This window comes from Dipodomys ordii, unplaced genomic scaffold (assembly GCF_000151885.1).
Source record: "Dipodomys ordii isolate 6190 unplaced genomic scaffold, Dord_2.0 Scaffold325, whole genome shotgun sequence".
In the NCBI taxonomy this organism is placed as follows: Eukaryota; Metazoa; Chordata; class Mammalia; order Rodentia; family Heteromyidae; genus Dipodomys; species Dipodomys ordii.
Window position 1 is genome coordinate 249,098 of NW_012267541.1, and position 24,947 is coordinate 274,044.

At 34.6% G+C, this 24,947-nt stretch overlaps 1 protein-coding gene across 2 annotated transcripts in view; it reads right to left on the reverse strand.

Annotated features, from left to right (window-relative positions):
* Fam135a (family with sequence similarity 135, member A) overlaps nt 1-24,947 on the reverse strand; it is an 84,491-nt gene that overhangs the window by 46,987 nt on the left and 12,557 nt on the right. Inside the window, exons 3-11 of one of the 2 annotated variants that reach the window (XM_013036646.1) lie at nt 23,716-23,831; nt 15,995-16,074; nt 10,520-10,659; nt 10,332-10,402; nt 8,211-8,384; nt 6,633-6,759; nt 5,823-5,976; nt 1,728-1,808; nt 497-546 (exon numbers count right to left, since the gene is read on the reverse strand). In XM_013036646.1, the coding sequence (XP_012892100.1) occupies nt 497-546; nt 1,728-1,808; nt 5,823-5,976; nt 6,633-6,759; nt 8,211-8,384; nt 10,332-10,402; nt 10,520-10,659; nt 15,995-16,074; nt 23,716-23,792 (954 nt within the window). In that variant the 5' untranslated portion in view covers nt 23,793-23,831. The remainder of the gene's footprint in view (nt 1-496; nt 547-1,727; nt 1,809-5,822; nt 5,977-6,632; nt 6,760-8,210; nt 8,385-10,331; nt 10,403-10,519; nt 10,660-15,994; nt 16,075-23,715; nt 23,832-24,947) is intronic. The other variant, XM_013036645.1, reaches the window with a different exon arrangement.

A 24,947-nucleotide genomic window follows, 5' to 3' on the forward strand; every position in this document is an offset into this window, starting at 1 on the left:
GTAGAGCACTTGCCTTGCATGCCTGAGGCCCTGGGTTCGATTCCTCAGCACCACATAAGCAAAAAGAAAAAAGCCGGAAGTGGTGCTGTGGCTCATGTGGTACTAGCCTTGAGCTGAAGTGCTGAGGGACAGCGCCCAGGCCCAGAGTTCAGGCCCCACGACCGGACCCAAAAAAAAAAAAGTTATTTTTGTATACAAGTTTAAGTCATTTTACAAATCTGTCCAGAAATTCTTTTAATAAAAGAAAACGTATATTTCCATCAGTTAATTGTCATTACTAGTTCACTTATATGCAGAATATACTTTTACAAAAGCTAAATTAACTTTATGCTGCAGAAAAACAAGTTTTGATCAGCTAAATTGTCTACTCCCACTATGGTGAACCAATATATCTTTACAAGTTCAGATAAATAAGTTTTCTTAAGCAAAATGCTTAGAACAGGAAAAAGAAATCACTCAAATAACTTGATAATGTGAATTTTTGAAAGTCAAGTACCTTAACTTCTTCACATAGTTCAGCAAGTCGAGCTTCTACATCTATTTCCTCTGAAAGGAATAAAAAGTAATTAGAGGAAATATTTCAGGGTTAGACCTGAAAACTAGCTTTGAAATTATGTACATAAATTCCCTTTAGAAAGCTCACAATATCTAAATACCTATGCTATTCTCAATAAAGTTCAAAGTAGTATTTCTCCATTAGTTAAATACACATTAATGAGGTAAGAGAATTATGAAATTATTGGACATTCTGATAATGGTATGTGCTCCAGTTTTCGTAAGAGGTTAACACTGTCAATAAAATATTAACTGTATGTAAGGTAACTTGCAAAACTGCCTTAGACAAAACAAATCATACAATCAGCTTTCACTGCAGTTAATATTTGATAATATCCTATTTAATATTTAATGTTATATTTATGTACTCCACTTTTTATAAAATTTATTCCTAAAAAGTTAGTTATCTGTATAACTAAGCCTTTTTATTTTTGGCAGTTTTGAGCTCAAACTTAGTGTCTCAAGCTCTTATTCGGGTTTCTTGTTCATTGTTGGTGCTCTACCACTTGAGCCATACCTCCAGCCTGGCTTTTTCCCTAGTTAATCAGAGATAGAATCTTACTGTCTTTTATTCCCCAAGCTTGCCTTGAAGAGTGATCCTCTGACCTTAGCCTAATAAATAGCTGTAATTACAGACATAATCCACCAGCACCCAGCTTAACTAACCCATCTTCAAAACATACTGATTTATATAATATATGGAACATCATTTAAAAAGAAATATATAATTTATAATTTAAATACCAAAACCAAATACTAAAGACATTTATTTCTGCAATGAATTAAAGTAGGTTTAGTTTTTAAATCATACTTCATTGTAAACAAACCTATGTAAAGATAATTACTTTAAGCAAATTTAAGGCAATATCACTTGCCCAGCCAATCTTGCCAATCCTTGCTTTAGAAATGGTGGTCTTTGGAGATACTCAAAAGAATATGGAAAATGCGAGAGACATCTTTTTAATTACCATTTCCAGTTTGAAGAAAAAATCAATATTACAAATCGATTAAGAAATTAATCTAAAATTATCAATAAGCCAAATTGATTCTACAAGATAAGTTTTTTAAGAAAAAGTGGTAAGGATACATTAATAAATACATTTATGAAATCTGACACTGAACAAAATTTAATACTGATTAAAGGGATTTAATTAGCCTATTTGTAAACATACCTACTGTACTGATGTCTTTCTGGGTTCTTGACTGTTTTCTTCTGAGAAGGCGCTCATAGAGGACCTGCATGTTGGCCTTGGCTAGTTGTAAGGATTGCACACAGCACTAGTTACTATACTCTTCAGACAACAAAATTTACTAGAATTTTCCAACTTGTTAATAAGAGACTTAGTATTGATCTAATAGAAAAGTTAGTGAATTAGCTTATCAGAATTACAAATGATGTACATTCAATTTATATTAGTTTTTTCTAATTTAAATGTGTCACTCAAAACCTTATTTCAATTTCATTATGTTTAATTTTTCTTTTTCTCTTTCCTTTTCTTATAAAACTAGAGATGGGTTTTTCCACATGCTAGGCCAGTGCTCTACCATTTGAGCCACACCTCCAGCCCTATGAATGAAGAGTTTTAGGGCTAGCAGGAATCTAATAGCTCAGCAAGTGCAGTTTTCTCCTTTCATAAGAATAGATATTATGACTTGCCAAAATCTAGATTCCTATAGTCCTAACTCTCATTTTTAGTTGAGCTCAATGCCTCAAGCCAATACTCAACTATATTATCACCAAAAAAAAAAAAAATGTACATCATTCATCTACGAAAAAAGGCAAAAAGCAGAAAAGAATTAAGGTTTTTATTTTTTAAAGAGGGAAGAGACTTTAGCTAAAATTTTTAAAGCATGGTAGAGTGTAAGAATTTTAAATTTTAATAGGACACATAATACAATTTCTAATCAAGAACTACTTTAGGCCTAATTATTAAATCTGAAGAATATGATAATGTTTAAGAGGCAACTAATCACTTTATTTTAAATAGTTAATAGCATTTTCACATATTCTTCTAGAGAAGGAATTCAAGAATAAAGTAAAATTCATAATAAAAAGAAAGTACAAGTAGTATAGAAAAGTTTAAGAGGATACAGTATTATCAATGAGTCTCATTTTTTTTTTAATTCTTACAAAACAAGCTATGTGTTGATGGCTAAACTTTTTCAAGAAATAGGAATGTTTTCATGTTATAAAAACTGTACTATGCTATTTCAACTATTCATTTATTCAAATATATTTTAAATAAATATATATGTAAGGCACTAATACTTTTTGTTGTTGGTGGTGGTTGTGGAGCTTGAACTCTGGGCCTGGGCGCTATCTCTCAGCTCTTCACTCAAGGAGAGCGCCCTACCACTTGAGCCACAGTGCCACTTCTAGTTTTCTAGATAAGAGTCTCATGGACTTTCCTGCCCAGCCTGGCTTTGAACCATGATCCTCACATCTTGGCCTCCTGAGTAGCTAGGATTACAGGCATGAGCCACTGGCGCCTGGCTGGAACTAATAATTTTAAGTCTATAATTCCATGATTTACATATGTAAAACTGAAATCTGGGCTTGCTCTAGAATTTTGTTTGCTGATGAAATATTTTAAATAATTTGTAATATGATTTATATTCATTTGGAAACTGATCTCTGAAATCATATGCCATTTTTACTATAATGTTTGTATTACACATGTAAGCTCAAAGTTATACAAATAAAAGTAATCCTCATCTCCTATAATAAAACTGAATGTAATAATAATCATGCTGAAGTTAAATTAATAGTTTTAAAAAAGTGCTAACAATGTCTACACTATTTGACATAGGGGTTTTGACTTTGAAAAGAGCAATGCTTTTGTTTAATTACTCACTACAAATTTTATCAATAATTCTTACATTTTTGCTGTTTTTTTTCAGTATTGGAGGGATTTGAACTCAGGGTCTCACTTGGCTTAGCTTGCTTACTCTGTTGGCTTTTTACCATGTGAGTCACATCCAGCCCTGCCATTTGTTACTTATTTTAGAGATGGAGTCTCATGGACTTAGCTGCCTGAGCTGAGCTTCAACTACCATCTTTTAGATCTTAGCTTCGTGGGAGCCTATGATTACAGGTGTGAGCCACTGGCACTCAATAATTTACTAAATTTTGGGAAATATTCTTTCCTAGGTTAAATGTGAGTAATGTGATTTTCATTTGTAAATATTAGATGTAAAATCTACTTGAATGTATTATGCAGACAGATATCTTCTTTACACAAATTTATTATCCATTCTCATATATTAAAGCCATATGAAGCCTTGTTTTACTGGATGAGTTTCTCCTGCTCACCTCTCAAGCTGAGCTGGCTTTTTATTATTGTTGCTGTTAGAGGAGAGGGATGAGTCAAAGTTCCTTAAAGACAGAGGTGTCTTCTTTCTCCAGTACCCAGCACAGTGCCTGACTTAGCAGGTGCTGATAAAAAGTCTAGGAAATTATGCAGTCCTTACATTTCTAACTCACTTTCCCTTGAGAAAGGAAAACACTCTGTGCTTAGATGTAAAGTAAGTAACAGAAATAGATTCCATGGCTTCTTGATTTCTACTATGGCATTCCACACTGAAACTACTAATAACTTTCCTTGAGATATCATCAAGTGGTTTTTAAGTTTTATTTCACTGCACTTCATAAATAGTACTTTTCTGGAAAATGATACTGTCCTTCTTTAATACTGTGGTTTAATAATTTTTGGCCTGGTAATATTAAACCTAGCCAAAACTTACAATTTTACAAAAAATGTTTTTGAGTTCCAACTTACCAAATTAAAAATATCTGAAACATTATTGTGCCACTGAGGGTAAGTGATAGCCTAAATTAGCTCTATGTATTAGCTCTATAAATTAGCTTTATAAATGATTCTTTCCTACACAAAACAACATTTAAAATAATTTACATCTAAGGTAACAATTTCCCAAAAAATTATTCTGAGGGTAATAAATGGAGGGATTCTAAGTACACAAGGCACAATATATGGCCATAAAAAACCCTAAACAAAACTCATGTACCTACTGCTTGTGTATGTGTATACACTTGGGGATTAATGAATCAAGTAAACAGTTAATGACACATGACACAGTCTAATCAGGTGAAGAAAGTGTGAGCTGGACTGATTACATAATGAAACTAATCAAATTCAAAAGACTAGCCCCTGATAGGTAGGCAGTGATATAATATAATATATAATAATATATAATATTAATATATAATACAATATCCAGCATTTGTCACAGTTGAATTGAAGTGGGGTGCAAATCTTTACAACTGTGATTGCTTTATAACCAAACACAACATTTATAACCTAAAAGGCTCAAACCCAAGAATTACTTTCAGTAAGTTACTATTTTAGTCAATACTGATATTGATCCAATATTGGAATTCTTGAGGAACAGATCAATATAAAAAGAAGAGCATTTTAGTTAAATTTTAAAAGTTTTCTAAGTAAGGATCTCACTATGTACCCCAACTGTTCAGGAACTCAAAATCCTCCTGCTTCAGTCTCCCAAGCACTAGAATTACAGGCATGAATTGCCCCCTCAGTTACTGTTAACTAAAACTATAAAAGCAATTCCTGACTTACTCAAGTATGTAATGATAGAACTTACGCTGAAGAGATAATACCCTGTTTTTAAAGCTGCCATATGTAAATAAAAGCTAATAAAACTACCTACCATATGAAGTTTGGATTAAAAAATTGCCATCTCCAATAATTTCTCCTCTGTGAAATGCGGTATTTGCAAGCTACAAATAGCATACAAAATCAAGGCAGTATGATTTTTATTATGATAACATATAAGTAGATATTTCACTTTGGATTAAATCTGAAGTGTGATTTTTTTTTAATGATTTAATTTCCAAAATGTTAAAATATTGAGTAATGTTATTATTCCCTAAAGTGATATAAACATATACAAAAATGTTCCAAGTAACTACAATCTATTTTGATTGTTAAATATTTGGAAGTAGAATCTGACTTTTTTCCTATTTCATAGGTAATTTATTTACATGCAAATTTTTTTATCTACTCAAAAGACTCATTTCAAATTGGGCACCAAGAAGTTATATCTCAACATTATAACAAATAACCTTAAATTTCAAAATATGTTTATCGAGGACTGACTAAAGATGGAACTAAGGGAGAAATAAAAATGAAGCGTGTATAAAGAAAATAGTTTTAGTAGAGATAAATAGCAACAGAAGAGTGAAAAGGACTTGAATTGAAATGCAGATCTGGCTAATTTTCACATACCCAGTTCTAGTTTCTGACAAGAGGGAATCTCTTCTGTTACCGTAATGAAGTAGCTGTGCAATCCCTTGAAGGCCAGTAGCAAAGTGGCACAGAGTGTATAATGAAAATGATAAGCATGGTGTAGGAAAGAGTCTGCAATGAGGAAGTTACAGCCCTAAAGAAGGAACAGAATGTCAATTGTTAAAATCAGAAATCTAGAAATATTACACTTGAGGCTTAAAAATATTAAGAAGTATAAAACTACATATTTGACAATTTCTAAAATATGGAAAATTCAGAAATATATTGCAAAGTTGTTCATATGCATAATTTAAACACATAACATATGACAGCAGAAATTTCAGCTACAGTGCATTTTTATAAACAAGCAGGTTAAATTGTTTTGGTAACATGCCCTACATACTAACTTTGGACTGAAGGACACTTTATTTTTATATTTTATAATACAAGCTCCATTTCCTTTCATAATAATGGCTACACTTGAACTATTCCAAGTTGGGAATACATTTGTCATTGTTTTTAAAACCCCCTTTGGAACATTTCTACTTATTCCGTTAAGAGAACAAGGATGATAGTAAGTATAAGATTTCTATACATTAAATTTGGTAAAATTTTGAAATATCAAGTTGACTTTCATAATGGGTAACTAAGAGATTAATTATGGTCATATTTAATTAGGTTTGTAAGTTGCTAATCTCAAATAATTAATCAAAGAAATACCACATCTACACATAAAATAGTTTAAAGTATTTCTTTTAAGTAAAAAGGGTAAAAAATAAGGAAAGGATGACAAACATAGCTAGTTCTTACATCTGGTGATAACTGTCTTGTGTAGTTAATACCAAAAACCACACTTTCCAGAGTGGGAATCATAGAATCTTTGTTTTGTACTGGTGCATTTCTGTTTAACCAAGTAGTCTTCACAGGGCGAGGGAAGCTGAAGAAATAAGAAGTACAATATTATTGTCTCAATAGTCTATTTCAGGGTGAGATACTTACAAAAGAAAATATTACAAAAAAACAGTGTTTTGTAAGAGTATGAGTCCCATAGTATCATCATGTTTCTGTTAATTTTTTCAGTTACTTAAAAATTAAAACTGGAAAAAAGAAGAGATTTAGAAAACTATAGAAAATAAACTTTTGGCATTAAATCTTAATATGTAATTTATATTGGAATTACATTTCTGGAGTTAATATTTTTATAAATATAACTTGTTAAGGAAGTTTTCCTTAGAATTCATTATATACTAATCTATTTCAAAACTTAAACTTAAGTTTATAAATTAATTTTATATTAAAAAAATATTCTCCAATTTATAAATGCTGTAGAAACTGAATATAACTTCACAAGACCTAATAGGAAAGACAATGATGGCAACAAAATCAGCTATAGATCTTATTATAGAATAAGGAAGGCAAGGCAAGGACAATCTTATTCCTGGCTCTGCACTATAAAAAGAATTGAGTCAAGATGATCTCAACAAAAGAACAGGGAGCAACATAGTGGAAGATGTTCTCAATTATGGTCTTTAAAACAATATAATCAAAGGCCAGAGGCTATATAATACATAATATAGACAATATAATTAATAGCCAGAGGCTATTACTTGTGGTTAAATGTTCACTGGTATCAGGCTTCTATAAATTCTCAGAGCAATTATACAAATTGACCTAGTTATGCTTTCTGATAAATAATCTTATGTCCTATCCCTTAAGCATCATTCCTTATAATAACTGTCAAAATCAAATTAGTATTAAACCAATTGGAGTATTTCCATATAAATTACTTATCTGAAGAGTCCATCTACTGCGCAGAGTGTACCAACAATGTTTTATTGTGTGAAAGGCTTGAATTATATTCTTGCATTGTTTGAAAATAATTTGTCTCCCCATGGAAGGGACAGAAAAAAATAGCCCAAGGCATTTATATGATTACACACTTTTGTAACTAAAACAGTACATGAATAACAGTCACATAATCTTAGTAAAAATCTATACAATTGGTTAATGTCTTAGAAAGCAATTATGAGTTAAGGAGGTAAATTAACCTATCTAGAAAAGAGACAAAAAAGCCTCATAGATACAGATGAACCAATACTACATAGCTATTTCTAAACTATTTTTTTAACTTGGTCAACTCCTTTGGACTGACAAAGTTTGTTTCATCTTCTGTAATAGAAAAAAGCTACTCATCAAATGGCTCCATGCTCTTGAATCTTATTACTGTATCATTTTTGTGCAACTTTTGTATAAAATCAGAAACATGTAACAATTACAAAATTTTTAATTATTAGTAAATAATTTTCAACTACCTTTATCAAAATATGTGTTCACCAGGAAAATGAAAGGCATTCAATTAATAAGAACTAAGATACTAGTTCAGTTTACCTTATTAGTGGCTGATGTAGTGCAACCAGTGATGCGTGAACTGTAACAGATACCACAGAAAGGTGGAAATAATCAAACATAACATTAACATGATGATGAATCCCTCTGTAGAGGCTAAAGTGCAGCTTCAAAGTTCTGTTACTTATTAGTTGTAAAGCATTCAGATCATCTGCCCTATTAAAAAAAGTAAATTTGCATGTAAGTATGAAATATTTAGCAAAGGCTAAGGTTTTACAGATTACTTACAACTGACAAAAATATTAAACCAATTCCCTTTTGTAAAATTGATAATATCTGTGTGTGTGTGTGTGTGTGTGTGTGTGAGTATATGTGTATGTGCTGGCCTTAACAGTTGGGACTCAGGGTCTAAGCTATTCCTCAGCTTTTTTGCTATAAAGCTAATGCCTTACCACTGAGCCACAGATCTACTTCCAGCTTTTCGGTGGTTAAATGGAGACAGGAAGCTTATAGCTTAAAGTAAATTTTAGTACATAAAGCATATAAGATTGTAATATAACAGAAGTCAAGTCCTATTGCAATAAATCCCCCAAGAAAATCAAATTATTTTCATTGTATAAAATTTTGTGCAATTAAACCATTGCTTATTCATTACAATGAAAGGCATTTTATTATGGTTAGCTTGTCACTAAAAGGTACTCATACAAAAACAATGTTATGAAAATTATTTCTAAATATAATTTAAGATCCCAGGGAGCTGTATACTCCAACAAACCCCATTTGGGTTTAAAAAATTCGTAATGGGAAGTGGCGCTGTAGCTCAAGAGGTAGAGCGCTTGCTTTGAGCTGAAGAGCTGAGGGACAGAGCCCAGACCCAGAGTTCAAGCCGCACGACTGACAAAAAACAAAAAAAAATCTGTAATGAGGGCTGGGAAGGTGGCTCAGTGGTAGAGCGCTTGCCTTGCATTCATGAGGCCCTGGGTTCAATTCCTCAGCACCACATAAGCAAAAAGAAAAAAGCCGCAAGTGGCACTGTGGCTCAAGTGGTAGAGTGCTAGCCTTGAGCTGAAGAGCTGAGGGACAGTGCCCAGGCCCAGAGTTCAGGCTCCACAAGCGGACCCAAAAAAAAAATAAAAAAATAAATTTGTAATGAACAGGTATTACAGAGTAGTTAACCAAATCATCCAGGATGAGGAAAAATAAAGCAGACATTTCAGTAATACTATTACTTATAGCACTATGTACAATCGGAATTTACATATAATTTTCTTTTTTTCTTTTTCATTTATGTGGTACTGGGGGTTGAACTCACACTTGCAAGCTTCAAACCATATTTAAATTATGTTAGCTTGTTTTCTGTTTTGGGGGGGTTGGGGTTTTTGGTTGTTGTTGTTCTAAAAGCAGGATCTCAATTCTTTCTTCAGGTGCACATCTGGATGGAGATCCACTTATTTTAGGCTTCCTATTTCTGCTGGGACAACAAGCATGTCCACCTTCCTTTTATTGAGATGGAGTCCTCAGACTTTTCTGCCTGGGTGGGCCTTGGAACTTTGATCTTTTCAGTTTCAGCTTCCCATGTAAATAGGATGGTAGGCACATGACATTCTGTCAAGCTATAGGCTGAGAAGCAGTCTTGCAAACTTTTCTGTCTGGATTGGCTTCAAATCACAATTCTCTCATTCATTCTCAGCCTCTCAAATACGAATTTACATACAAATTTCAAGAAGCATTTCTAAAACTCCATTTGAAATAGAAGGAAAGAAACCCTCTAAAAATGAAATTGCAAAATATATCACTGACTCTTGTTTTAAGTTAGTATCAGTGCAATTTATACCTAAAATGACTTAACTGTGCTGGCAAATTCACAGTACCAAGTTCTAAATACCTGGTAAGGGGTCTAGAAATCAGTGAATTACTCATAACCAGCAAACCTAATTGGCAGAGTTTAGGCAACTGTTTCACATTCCTTCAAGTTGTCTGATATTACTACCTAGAGCTCATGAAATCATCATGGGCACAAAAAAATCTGGTTTATGAGCCTCTCAGAAAAAGCAGAAGTACTTCAAAATAGATAGAAAACAGATAGGCTAGATTCCAAAAAACAGAAATGTAACAAATATTAAGAACTAAACAGTTTAAAGATTACTTTAATAGCCTACTTACGAATAATCTCCATCTGTGAAGTATAGATCCAAGCATAATAGAAAATTAATTTTCTCAAGAGTTTCTTCAATCTAAAGAAGAAATTATAGTATGAGGTGATTTTTTAATATGTAAAAGAAGTTAGATATGCCTTAAAGCTTTACAAAAAATGTGTATGCATATACAATGAAAGAGAAAAAGAGACTTACCTTTCTTTCATCCAACAACATTTTAACTTTGAAGATCATTACATCATTTAAAACCACCTCTTCATTTTTGTATAGAATTTGAAATGTTTTGCTGCAAATCAAAGAATCATGAACTGAAGCCGGAAAGGCTAGAGACATACCTAAAACAGATAAGATACATAATTTGCATGTAAAAGACAAAATATAATAACTACTAAAGACTTTCATGTAAAGAAATAATCTATTATATTGTCTGTTACTCTACTTTTGCTACTGTTTTATACAGATTAGAACGTTTCTGAATATTTAATTTCTATGATGGAAATTGAATAAACATTGTAACAGTTTAAAACTATGACTTTTTTAATCGGAAAGCTAAAAGCAGAAATCTTGAGGTAGTGACTTGTAGGTTACAGCAAAGTAAATAAAACTGGAATAGTAAGTATAGCATTTTTCTGAGTTTGTGAAGTTTTTCTAGTGAATTGTCAACCATAAATAATGAGAACCCATAAATCTGATGCCAGCTGGTCAGAAATGAGGGTAGTTTGCAAACTTTCAAACTCAAGGTTGGATCTAACACTAGGGCAATCTTATCAAGGACAGTTACCTTCACCTGTGAAGTTTGGTTGGCCTCTGTGTCATTCATGTTGGGCCATTCAATCTGCTTTCACAGTATTGTAGGGCACATAATAGGATATATATATATATATATACATATATATATGTATATATATATATATGTATATTATAGGAAATTATATGCTAATAGAATATGAGATAAATAGCCTTAGAGGCCAAAGGGGACAAGAAAGACTGCCAGGTGGGATTGGGATAAGGAAGTAGGGCAGCAGCAAGCCTAGTATAGAATGCTTCTGTCTGAATAAAATGGAGAGAATATTCCTGATAAAGGTGATAAATGATAAAAATCAATGATTGATTAAAAACATTTCTGACATGCTTACAAGGCAAGGAGATAGTCATGGGTATTACGTAAGTCAGTCACCAGCAAAACATAGGGCAAGCTCACAAGCAGCCATCTAAACCATGCACACTCCACCCATGGACCAGATAGCCTACTGACCAGATGTTCCATCCCCTTCCCCTCCCCGCCCCCTTGCCATCACCCTGTTCCAGGATACAAGGCAAAGGAATGCCACCCACAAAGCTAAAGAGCCAACTCCAAGGTAGTCAGGACATGCTAAAATATCAACCCTATTACGGTTAGGTGGTCTTAAATAAGACCCCCAAAACAGGCCATAAAATTTCAGCTGAAGATACTCAAATAAGAGTTCAGTTCTTCATGGACTCCAACCTTTGAACTCTGGCCTCATATTCTAGCCTCAAGGGATTTTCCCACCTCTCCTACCAGCCTCCTTCCCCACAGCCCATGCACTCCCTTCGGTGAGTGCCATGCACCAACTCCCAGGGTTCTAGTCCCACACTGCTATTGCATATACCAACTTGATCTGTGAGTGGCTACTACTTGCCATTGGAGTGTTAGTTTGGTTTTTTATGTTTCTTTTGTTTGTTTTGGGTTTGTTTGTTTTTTTTTGTCAGTTATGGGGTTTGAACTCTGGGCCTGGGTGCTATCCCTCAGCTTGACTCAAGGTGAGCACTCTACCACTTGAGCCACAGCACCACTTCGGGTTTTCTAGTGGTTTTTGGAGATAAGAGTCTCACGGATTTTCCTGCCCGGGCTGACTTTGAACCGTGATCCTCAGATCTCAGCCTCCTGAGTAGCTAGGATTACAGGCATGAGCCACTGTGTCCAGCTTGAACTGTTACAATAGTGAAAGGCATCTCATGTCTAAGTCTTTATTGAATACCTTCACCACAGCCATCACCTAATGATTTGAAACCAAGAGTAAGACAGTTTCAGTTGTAGCCACCACATGGCTCAAGTGGCAGAGCACTTGCCTAGCAAATGTAAGGTTCCAATTTAAAAAACAAACAATACAAAAAAACCTACCAAAACAAGAAAAAGTATCAGGTTTAATAGTTTTCAATCTCTTAAATATGGTATCTATTATCTACGAGTTAATAATGAAAGGATAAAGCAAAATCACACCTAACATGAACAAGGAGGTATTAGAATTTGATACTATTAATACTATTTTATATTATTGAATAATAATCAAAATTAGGTAAGCAAGCATTGTTTTTCCTCTGGTACATTTCTTTCAGCCTTTCAACTAATCTCATTTGTTAAGAACTTACAATTTATGTGTTTTTACCTATGTTTGCATCCCATTTCTTTCTAGAATTCTTATCTTCTTTTTTTTTTTTTTGAGTCCAGTCATGAGGCCTGAACTCTGGGCCTGGGCGCTGACCCTCAGCAGTTCAGCTCAAGGTTAGCACTCTACCGCTTGAGCCACAGCGCCACTTCCGGCTTTTTCTGTTTATGTGGTGCTGAGGAATCGAACCCAGGGCCTCATGCATGCAAAGCAAGCACTCTACCACTAAGCCACCTTCCCAGCCCAGAATTCTTATCTTCTTATCTCCCTTTTTCCATTTGATTAGATTACTCTGGGCAAACTAAATGATCTCACATCTAAATATTTTTATAGTGATTCTATTTCATTAATAAAAAATTAAACAGAATCAAAATATAAAAAATTACAAAAGGATAGATTGTTAACTCTTTAAAAAAAAAAAAACCCTCTCAGATGCAGAGGGCACTTTTCACCTTCATTAGTGGGACTGTAAACCCTGGGAGCCCATTTGTTCCCTATGCCAGTGTATCTCATTTTAAAGTTGAAATGAATAGGATTTTCATACTCAAACTCACTTGATTGAAATGTGCTAACAATTGGCAAGCGAGGGGGAAGGAATGAAGGCATGATCTCCATGTGGGTCTGTGAGTGGCCACCTGCATTCTGAATGAAGCATTTCTGCCATGCAGGCAGGAAGTGCACTCTAAGCTTAGAGCAGAGGTACTGACCATAGCCCTCTTAGACAGTGCTATCGGTGGGCCTTTAAACACTTTACTTCATGAGTACATTCACTTTCACCTCTATTGTTAAATTACAACAGTTTCATTTTAGAGAACAAGTTTACCTTTTGTTTAAAATTACTTCTGCTCAGCACCCAGAAGATAAAATTGATACATTTTATAATTGTAAACATAATTTTTGTACATTGTGTTCTTTCTTGAATAAAGTAAGTTCAGTATTGGCTTGCAGATATTAAAAGAAAGTATTGACTTTGATTCAAAAAATGTTTCCTTTTCTTTAAAAAAAAAAAACCTTCTCAGGTTGTCATATGAGGAAAACTTCAATATTAAGAAGTAATGTAGGTGGTATAATCTTCAAATATCTTAACAAAGAAGTAGCTGATACCACCCCTTAAAAGAACTTACTTAACATTTTGAACTTACATCTAATACCCTGTCACCGTGGAACATCTCACAAATGAAGTCTGAGTTGCTTTGTCTTGTTTTTTTGTTTTTGTTTTTATTTGCTTTTGAGTCCGGTCATGGGGCCTGAACTCTGGGCCTGGGCGCTGTCCCTCAGCTCTTCAGCTCAAGGCTAGTGCTCTACCACTTGAGCTACAGCGCCACTTCTGGTTTTTTTCTTTTTGCTTAAGTGGTGCTGAGGAATTGAGGGCCTCATGCATGCAAGGCAAGCGCTCTACCACTGAGCCACGTTCCCAGCCCTGTCTTGTTTTTTTAAACAGAACTTCAGAGTACATAACCAAGAAAGAGATTTATTGTACTAGATTTAAGAAAATTCAAAGAGAAGTACCAAGTCCATTTTGCAACATCAGATACTCAGACTTAGAAAAGAAGGCCTATTATGACAATAAGCATATAGATTAAGATACATCAGGCCAAAGAAAAGACTATTCTTTTTCCTTTTTAAGAGAACAAAGCTATTTTTCTTTTTTACAGCCAGAAGCAACAAGCTTTCCTGAACATTTTGATAATCTTTCAGATAAACTCTTTACTATGTACAATTTCTCAAAATGTAACATAAACTAGCAGAATTTATCATCCATAGTATGATTTTAAAAAGGCAATCCTAGCCAATTCACATTCTCAGCAAATTTCTTTAAAAATGAACTCAATCATGCGTGGTAGAGCTTGGCAGAGCTTGGTAGAGCTAGCTCAATATAGTTAATAAACACACATATGTCCAGCATTACTAATAACATTAAAATATGTATGTATGCATTTATAATGCTTTAAAAACTTGTAATATCAGATTTATAGTAACTCTTTAAAATGTTTTACTATTTTATTTCCTAAGTGTACTGAATAAGCTAGCCTACGATAGGCTAAGTATCCCTTATCTAAAATGCTTGGAAAACTTTCTAACTTTGGATTTTTGGATTGTGGAATATCTCCATATACATGAGATTATCCTTTTATATTTTACAAAGCACATATAATGTTCCTGTTTTTATATCCAAAGAGTAATTTTATGCATTATTTTAGTAAATTATCATTTTAACTGCAAATTATCTACATTCTGTGGAGTTTTCTCTTTTCTCTCCCTCCCCACAAAGCCCACTCTGCTAGGGATAAAACTCAGGACTTCAAGAACACTAGGTGAGGGATCCACTAGGAAGGTTCCACTCCTAGTGCAGAATTTTCTGCACTATCAGGTTGGTAATCAAAGTTTCCAATTTGGAAGCATTTCAAGTTTCAGATTTTTCAATCAAGGATGCAAAACCTGCATGCTATATTAGGAACACTGAAAAATGCCCAATTAATTATTTAGTGTAAGTCTTTGAATCCTGCTATGTGTCCTAGTCATTATAAGAAACTCAACCAAGGCTATTTTATTGAAAGCTCAAGTCTATTTCTTCTAAGAGATGACTTTTTTTCTTTTGGGGGCAGTACTAGAATTTTTTTTGTGTATCAGTTGTGGAACTTGAACTCTGGGCCTGGACATTTCCCTCAGCTCTTCAGCTCAAGGCAAGCGCTCTACCGCTTGAGCCACAGCGCCACTTCAGTTTTCTAGTGGTTTATTGGAGGTAAGAGTCTCATGGACTTTTCTGCCTGGGCTGGCTATAAACCATGATCCTCAGGTCTCAGCCTCCTGAGTAGCTAGGATTACAGGAGTAGGCCACTAGCACCCAGCTAGTACTAGAATTTGAACTCGAGGCAAGGCATTCTATACTTGAGCCACAATCTCTTAGGCCTTTTTTGCTTTAGTTGTGTTTCAGATATGGTCTCAAGATTTTGGTCTGGGGAAAGAACTAGATGTTGATCCTTTTGCCAATGTTTCTTTGTAGCTGGGATCACAGGAACATATTGCTATGCTTGGCTTACTAGTTGAGATAGAGTCTTATTAACTTTTTGACAAGGGTGGCCACCAGTTAAGATCCTCCTAAACAGCTGGGATTACAAGTGTGACCTACTGAGACCAGCATACAAGATACAATAATGATACTGTTCTTTAAAATAATATTTCTAATAGAAAAAATTATGAAAACATACTGATTTTTATGTTACTTCAGATTTTTTTAAGTTGAAAATATTGTTTGGCTCACCTGTTACATGTAACAAACTGGCTTCTACTCTATGGGGAATCCTTGGTGGAATTCTCATAGATGCACGAATCTGGTAAAAACTAAAGCAAAGAAATAAGGAAGTAATTTCAAAACATATTTGAAAATACATTTTGTTCAAACTTCTACATGTTATATGTGTTAAAATAATAAGGTTGACCTAATCATATCAGTCTACAGAACATTTATTATCAGTGGGAAAAACTTATCATCAGCCCTACGTGTCATTATTAGTATGATAGAAGTCCAGCAAGCATAAAGATAACTAAAACAAATAAGAAATTATACATATATAACATATAACTTTTTACTTTATGTGAAAGAGTTAAAAAGGAATTAGAAAGGCATTTAAGAGTTTTATTGTTTAATTTAGGTTATTAACTTTTTTCTTTTAAAAGATAATTACTACATAGATAGGCTTTAACTATTGTAGTCACAAAATTATAAGTCTGTGAGGTGTTAATTAACTTGATTAAATCACACCACAATTTATATGTACATGAAACATTACATTATAACCTATAAAATATGTAATTATTTATAGTAATTATTATTTAATGTTTACATGAAAATAAAGCCAGCTGTACAGAAAAATCTATTTGATTTTTATTTTTGGTAAACCTATTTGCTTTTTATTTTTGGTCAGGAAGGAAAATGTGTGTATCTATGTATGTATGTATATACATAGCTAGTTCTGGGGCTTGAACTCTGGGCCTGGGTATTGTCACTGGACTCCTTTTAACCACTTGAGTCACAGTACCACTTCTGGCTTTTTCTGTGATTAATTGTAGATAAAAGTATCATGGACATTCCTACCCGGACTGGCTTCAAATTGTTATCCTCAGATCTCAACCTCTTGAGTAGCTAAGATTATAGGCGTTGAGCCACTGGCACCTGGCTAGGAAATTCTATTTAACTGATACATAATAAATAATGTATATCAAGAATCACCAAGCTGAGACTGGGTACTGGTTGCTCACACATGTAACCCTAGCTACTCTAAGCTGAGATCTGAGGATTGAAGTTTGAAGCCAGCCAGGCAGGAAACTCCATGGGACTCTTATCTCCAATTAATTGCCAAAATACTGGAAGTGGAGCTGAGGCTCAAAGTGGTAGAGCACTAGTTTTGAGCACAAAAGCCCAGAGATAGTGCCCAGGCCCTGAGTTCAAGCCCCACAACCAACGGGAAAAAAAGGAATCACCAAGATAGGCTCTATAGCAGCTACTCAAAAGGCTAAGATCTCATGATCACAGTTGGAAGCCAGCCCAGGCAGGAAAGGTTGTGAGACTCCTATGACCAATTAATGAGTAAAAGGCAGGCTCAAGTGGTAGAGTGGCAGCTTTGTCTCAGATGACATCGTGAATTCAAGCTCTATAACCAACACACACACACACACACACACACACACACACACACACACACGCACGCACGCACGCACAAACCTGACTAGATAATTTGTCTTTATATTTTTACTTTGTTGTGAGTACTCATTCCTGTTTCCAAGAAAAAGTAGAAATAGTGAATCACTGAGTACATGTGGATTCAGTCCAGTAGCAAACTGTGTGTATGAAAACTCATAATTAGCTCTGTATACAGACCATGTGACCAAGTATCAGATGAAAAAGAGTCTTTAAATAATATGTACACTATTGGATTTGTTTCTTGGACTTCTTTGTTAGTAATTATATTTTAAAATGAAAATTAGGAAGGGGAAAAAACACTAAAATCTTGTGGAAAAGCTTACTGCAAAGTGTTTCCCATGACCATTGGTTCACCAGAATGTTCTAGAATGTCCAATAACATGTTCTATGTTACATTTTTTTAAGTGAAACTTCTTTATTTAATATATACCATTAAAATACTATATTTGGTCTTTTGTATCTCACTACTGGATTTGTTTCTTGGACTTTTTGTTAGTAATTGTATTTTAAAATGAAAATTAGAAAAGGGAAAAAACCCACTAAAATCTTGTGGAAAAGCTTACTGCAAAGTGTTTCCCATGGCCATTGGTTTACCAGAATGTTCTAGAATGTCCAATAACATGTTCTATGTTAAATTTTTTAAGTGAAACTTCTCCATTTAACACATACCATTAAAATATCATAATTGGTCTTCTGTATCTATTAGTTCAACCAACTGTAAGTCATAATATTTGGGGAAATAACATATCTGTATTAAACATACACAGACTTTTTCTTTAACTTACACTAATTACATTTCCACACATGTTCATACAGTATTCTAATCAATCTCACCCACTCTCTATCATTGTCCTTTTCCCTCCTTCCCCAAACAATTTAAACAATTTTCATTATTCTATTTTCACAGGTACAAATAATCTAATTCAGTGTATTCAACTTCCTTGATCATTTTTGTTAGCCCAACCCCAAAGTATCTGCCCATCCACAAAGGTACAGACTTATTTTGGTCATTATTTTCTAGACAATACAGTAAACATTTTTTTAAAAAACACAATAATCCTCTGCACAAAATTTACATTGTAGTAGGTAGCTGAAGTAATATATGACTTAAAGTATAAGAAAGAATATGCAAAGACTGTATAAAAATACACCAGATATTCAAGACCCTTATATAAAATGATGTAGAATTTTTAAAGCTCCTACTAACACATTCTACACATTCTTCCATGCAGTTTAAATCATTTGTAGATTGCATACACACATATAACTTAATACTTATTGAAGACCTATCTATATAATAGCCACCAGTTTAAATACTAGGTATAAAACTCTAAAAGCAAATATATACATTACTTCAAATAAAGTTAACTTTTAATTTAATATATAAAAGTAAACTATGCCAGGCTTCTGTACCTCACACCTATAATCCTAGCCACTCAGGAGGCTGATTTTTGAGGATTGTGGTTCAAAGCTAGCTGAGGCAAAAAAGTCCCTATGAGACTCTTATCTCCAATTAATCACTTAAAAACCGTAAGTGGTGCTGTGTCTCAAGTGGAAGAGCACTAGCCTCAAGCACAAACAGGTTCAAAGACAGCACCAAGGCCTTGAGTTCATACCCCACAACCACCAACAACCAAAAAGTAGACTATTACCATAAATACATTTTCATTAAAATTAGTGTCACCTCCAAGGTGTATACTTTTTAAATCAAGAAAACTTTAAAATCTGAATATGTTAATTATCTTTAGAGTAAAATACCAAATAAGAGAATATAATATTTAAAAATAAAGGAAATAATATGTATATTTTTAGAGTAGGTAATTCATATTAATCTCTTGCAAAAAAAAAACAAAAAGCTATTAGATAAGCTACAAAAATGTAACTTTATAAAATTACTGTAAAAAAGACAGGATAGAATCTTAACCCAAATTTAAGGAATGGCAAAATCACAACAAGGTAAAAGTTGTTTTTGTTTTCTTTTTTTGGTTTTGTTTTGGTTTCTGGCCTGACAGCATTTGCTGACCCATGCATCAAAATCTTAATTTCAATCCTAAAACATAATATTCCCAAAATGGAAATTCTTTTAATGAGAACAACCAATTAATCAATAAAAAGGGTATGAATAAACAGTTCATAAAAAACAAATATAGCCTTTCTCACTTATCAGATTGACATAATCAACCTTTAATTTGCTGACAAGACTGGGTAAACCCTAATTATTGTATACTGATGTAGAAAATCCAAAATGGTATAATACCATACATATATGGGATAATTATAAAAACCACATGGGTATTTCTTTACCCTTGGATTTAGCATTCCACAATTTTTCTATGTGAAGGTCCTGGGGCTTGTACTTAGGGCCTGACACTGAGCTTTTTGCTCAAGGCCAGCACTCTACCACTCAAGCCACAGCTTCACTTTGCTTTCTGGGGGGGATGGGGAGAGCTAATTGAAGATAATAGTCTCACAAACTTTCTTGCCCAGGCTGGCTTCAAACTTCCATCCTCAGATCTCAGTCTATTGAGTAATTAGGAGCCATGAACCACTGTTATCTGTGTGTGTGTGTGTGTGTTTAGGAAGGCACACAGGTGTTGGGTCTTCTGTGTGTGTGTATGTATGTGTGTGTGTGTGTAGGAAGGCATACAGGTGATGGGTCTTCTGTGTGTGTGTGCATGTTTGTGTGTGTGTGTATATGTTCAGGAAGGCACACAGGTGTTGGGTCTTGGGTGTGTGTGTGTGTGTGTGTGTGTGTTTAGGAAGGCACACAGGTGTTGGGTCTTGGGTGTGTGTGTGTGTGTGTGTGTGTTTAGGAAGGCACACAGGTGTTGGGTCTTCTGTGTGTGTATATGTTCAGGAAGGCACACAGGTGTTGGGTCTTCTGTGTGTGTGTGTGTGTGTGTGTGTGTGTTTAGGAAGGCACACAGGTGTTGGGTCTTCCCTGAGCCCCAACAGGGTTAAGAAACCTTTTGTGTAAAAATAGCAGTGCTTCTTCCCTGCTGAGTGAATGATAGTGTTTCCTGGCAGGGCCTAAGTGTTGAGAATGTCTCTAAAACAATAACAAACACAAAGAAAAGCCTGCTGGGAGGAAGAGATGGTAATGAGACACTCAGACATATCAGCTATAATGATTCAGCATATAGATGACACATTACAATTGCAAAATGCACCATATGTATCTCTTTTGGTGGTCTGGTGTTTCCTGCTCTCAAAGCCAATTCAGAATTCTGTTGGAGTGTGAGGATTTTTCATAGCACCACCATTGGGACAGAATTTATAGAAATTCTAAATCCCATTTAGTAATGCTCAAAGAAGTATAACAGGTATGATATGATTCTGAAAATAATCAAACCTGCAGATTCAGACCAAAGATGCCGTTAAATTTTGTGGGATTTCCTTTAGCTTTGTGGGTCTCAGTTTTCTCCATTTCCTTAGACAACTTCTTAAACAAATATTAAAGACTATATGACAGATGATTTTTTAAAAAAGGCAAAAGCAATTAAATTCAAAGAGAACATATAGAATCAACAAAAGCAAAAGTTTTCCTTTGCAAAAAGAAAGGGAACCATGCTTTCTGCCACAAACTGTAAGACAGAGGATTTGTCACATTTTCCCCCATCAGGGAGTAAAAACTATGTAAGGAGTGACACTAACCAAGATACATTGTACTCATAAACTGACATGCTGAATTGAAACCTTTTTTACAACTAAAGATAATTTTTTTTACAAATAAATTTTTCTTAAAAAATTATTTTTCTTAAAAGTTTTTAAAGCAGTGATTTCACAGGGTGCTGGTAGCTCACACTCACAAGACCAAGATCTGAGGATAGAGGTTTGAAACCAGCCTAAGCAGACAAATCTTAGAGAATCTTATTTCCAATTAATCTGCAAAAAAGCCTGAAGTGGAGCTGTAGCTCAAGTGGTAGAGCACCAGCCTTAAGTGATAAAGATAAAGGATAGCATCCAAGCCCTGAGTTCAAGCACCAGTATCACTACAAGGAAAAAATATAGAGAAAGTTGTTCTCCATTATTGACCTAACTTATAGTTTGTCTTGGCCAACATACCTATAGGAGAGGTAATGGAATACCAGTTTCAACTAGAGGTGCTAGATATCTCCATGCATCGTTTCTTTCTCTTTGGACTGCTGCACCCTCTATGAGAGCAAGCCACAGGAGAAGGCTAGCTGTGTCTGCTGCGTCTGCCTCAGCAAGAACCCATCGAATCTGCCAGCTGTGGACTCACACATGCACCAGCAAAGATTGGCTAAGCCAGCCCAAATCAGAACTATGTAACTTATCCAGTCTTGTGAACAAATTCCATTGAGGCTGTGTTTGTTGTGAGATGGTTATGGCTGCATTATTATTGGCAATAAATAACAAATACAGACATTGATATCTAGGCACTGGTGTATACTATACAAAACTTAAAATTAAGTAATAAATTTCAAAAAAATTATCAAGAAACTTAGCATAATGGGAAAATGGTAACCCATATTTGAGGTGTGATGAAATATGCAATCTACAATAACCTGGAAAAGTTATAAAACGACCTCCTAAGAAACTATAGGACCCAAGAAAGCTAACTTCTAAGCAGAAATTGAAAATGCCAACTAGCTGTTCCTAGCTAACTAAAAGCAGGTTGGGCAGGATAGAAGAGGTCTACAGGAAGAACTAGTTATTTTACATACAAACTCTAGAAAAAAGACAGAGGGACCAGGACTTGAAACTCCAAACAAGTTCTTGCTTCCTATCTCCTAAAAGATTTTTCAGTTCAAGCCTTTTGACTGACAAAAAAAAAAATCCAAGATGAAACTCTCAGTCACATATAAAGTCAAGGGATATGGGATTTTCCTTAAAGTCACTAAAAGAATGAAGGCAAGAACCCGGGGCACGGGTGGCTCACGCCTGTAATCCTAGCTACTCAGGAGGCTGAGATCTGAGAATCACGGTTCAAAGCCAGCCTGGTGCAGGAAAGTCCATGAAACTCTTATCTCCAATAAACCACCAGAAAACCGGAAGTGGTGCTGTGGCTCAAGCAGTACAACGCTCACCTTGAGCTGAAGAGTGCAGGGACAGCGCCCAAGCCCAGAGTTCAAGCCCCGCAACTGACCAAAAAAAAAAAAAAAAGAATGAAGGCAGGAACCAGACATTCTTCACTTGACAAAAGGTCTTTAGTAAGTTACAGAATACTGATCCCTAGATAGTAAAGATAATATCTAGAAAGGGTGTCTCAAAAATAATTAGAGTATGCGTTTTTACAGTGGAGCATGGACAATATCAGGCACAACAGGAACCTAAAAAGTTTTTTAAGTGGGTTTTAATGCCCTAAAAGCTACCAGTCAGCCTTTATGGCCTTCTTGGCAAATACTCTATAAGAGAAGGAACAGCATGTCAAGCTCAGCTAGCCTTGAAGAGAACGGGAGACTACGTAGAGAAGAACACACATAACTCTTTTTATTTTTTCAAAATGGGTTTTTGTTGTTGTTTTTGTGGGTGTGCCAAAGTCATTCCCATAAAACAGGAAATATTTCTTATCATACTCCTGTTGTTCATAATCCCTCCATCACCAATTGAAGTTACTCCCAATACCCCTAAACTGCTCCCTACTGTTTCTACTTCTATGCAGCCATTAGTCTAACAAGCTCAATCTCCACCATTTTAGTAAGTGCTGGTTATAACAACAATGATCATTTTATTCTTCCTTGGAAAGATAGCTACCTAAACCTGTAGTCTTAACTCTTTTCTAGACCTCAGAAAAGAATTCTAGAGCATTTCAACAGCAAAGCCTTGTCTTTATTACCTTTCTTTTGTCTTTCTCCTAGAAAATACCCTATTTCCTAAATGTTCTTAAATATAACATAGCCATTACTACTTACAAAAATGTGTCCCACCACTCTCTACATCTGTGAGGCTATGTACTGGAAGGATCTATGCCTATCCAGTCTTATCCACACTTTGGCACTGACCCTACATAAAGACTTAACATACCAACCCACAACTATATCCCTTTGCTCTAATTCTATAGCTCTTTCTATAAATTCTTAATTGAAGCTTCATCATATATACTTTGACTTCTACTTAGATGTTCTGGGTGTGTAATTTACTTCACCTATTAAGCTCTAAGTCCTCAAAGAGCAAATATGAAATCTTACATGTTTTCATTAAAGTCCTCTTAATGCTCATTACAGTCACAAGCAAACAAAAGTATCTAATTAAATTTAAACTATAACTGTGTATTGTATCTTATGCAAAACATATCATTTTCACACTAAAATACATACCCTCTCTGGAATAAATCCACATTGTAGAACTTGTTTAGCTCCACAGAAAATTCCACCATTGCTTGAACTTCACTCATTTTTAATTTATACTCAGAAGACAAATCTGCTATATCACCGTAGTTAAAAAAATAGGAAAAATGAAAAGCACAACAAAAATTATTTTTAAAAACTTATTAAAAAGACAATTTTTAACACACTTCAGTAAATTAGTTCAATGTATCTTAGTCTAACCCAACTAAATAGCATCAAGATGTTGATGTTTACTTACCAAATACTACTTTACAATGTAAGATTTTTCCTGTTATAATTGTTTTATAGGATTTATTTCCCTTGATGACACTTAATGTTTTAAGTAATGCAACAAACTGCTAAAACAACCTTTTGATTTTATCTTTTATAAGTGAAATAGTAGCATTAAAGGAAAACTAAGATATCAAATTTTTCTCTAGTCTTCCTAACTAGTAGCTCTACAGTCAAAATGCAAACTTGTATTCTTTAAATCCACGAATGATTATTTTAAGCAAAGAAAGAATTCTTAAATGAGTAGTCACTTTTTATTTTTTGTGCTAGTCCTGGGGCTTGAATTTCAGGGCCTGCACTGTCCCTGAGCTTTTTTGCTCTAGGCCAGCTCTCTACCATTTGAGCCATAGCTCTACTTCTGGCTTTTTTGCTGGTTAATTGGAGATAAGAACCTTAGAAGCTAGTCACTGGGGGCTCATACCTGTAATCCTAGCTACTCACATGGCCGAGAAGGAGGATTGTGGTTTGAAGCTAGCCTGAAGTCCATGAGACTCTTTTCTCCAATTAACCTCCAGAAAATTGAAGTAGTGCTGTGGCTCAAAGTGGTAGAGCACCAACCTTGAGCGAAAAAGCTCAAGGACAGAGCCCAGGCCCTGAGTTCAAGCCCCATGACTGAACAAAAAAGAATCTTAGGACTTTTGTGTCCAGGTTGGCATTGAACAAACTGTGATCCTGATATTTCAGCATCATAAGTATCTAGGGTTTACAAGTATGAGCTACCAGTACCAGTACCTGACCCATAACTAGTCACTTCTAGATTTTTTTAAAGTGTTTTTCCTTCATTAGAAAAGTATAAAGTATTCATTTGCAAGAAGGTTAACAAAAGAAAACAAAAAGGGCTGGGAAGTTGGCTCAGTGGTAGAGCGCTTGCCTTGCATGCCTGAGGCCCTGGGTTTGATTCCTCAGCACCACATAAGCAAAAAGAAAAAAGC